The sequence below is a fragment of the Echinops telfairi genome, unplaced genomic scaffold, assembly GCF_000313985.2.
Source record: "Echinops telfairi isolate 266 unplaced genomic scaffold, ASM31398v2 ScPeMD7_7457;HRSCAF=8495, whole genome shotgun sequence".
Classification (NCBI taxonomy): Eukaryota; Metazoa; Chordata; class Mammalia; order Afrosoricida; family Tenrecidae; genus Echinops; species Echinops telfairi.
The window spans coordinates 3,320,880-3,321,389 of NW_022111357.1; the positions used below are offsets into that span (position 1 = coordinate 3,320,880).

Consider the following 510-nt stretch of genomic DNA (forward strand, 5'->3'; position numbering starts at 1 on the left):
GTCCACGATGCATGTCAGAGCCCTGGGAGACGGCCTCGAGGCGGCCCACTGCCTTCTCTAGCCTTTCTACTAGATTTTGCATGTCAGCCATAATGCACCACCTGCTGAAACAGACCAAATATCACTTGCTGCTTTAGTATTACATAGCCCCTATGGCGAAAAGGCAGATTATTCCTGGGGAGTGGAGAGGAGGAGAGGAAGGGTGGTGGTGACTAGGATACCACTTTTGAGAAACAGAACCATTTTAATAATAAAATCAGATGGAAAAATAGTCTGACTTATTGGCAAAATCACAGAGACCTCATTAAACAAAAGAACTGTCCAGGAAAAAGTGCTCACAAAAAACACTTGCTTATTCCAAATCAAATACTTATGATAATTATCCCGCATTTTACTAAGATACCACTTAATATTTGTATAGGCATTTTGGAACAAAGGGTAGCCACACATATTTTCGGAGTCTTCCAAACTAGAAGGACAACTGCTATCGTCTTAGATGTAAGAAGCAGG

General features: G+C 41.8%; 1 protein-coding gene across 1 annotated transcript in view; it reads right to left on the reverse strand.

Moving 5' to 3' along the window:
* The window catches only part of CAP1 (cyclase associated actin cytoskeleton regulatory protein 1), a 10,638-nt gene extending 10,537 nt beyond the window's left edge, over nucleotides 1-101 (reverse strand). Inside the window, exon 1 of the mRNA XM_030887948.2 lies at nucleotides 3-101. Coding sequence (XP_030743808.1) covers nucleotides 3-91 — 89 coding nt within the window. The 5' untranslated portion in view covers nucleotides 92-101. The remainder of the gene's footprint in view (nucleotides 1-2) is intronic.
* Nucleotides 102-510: the final 409 nt, after the last annotated feature.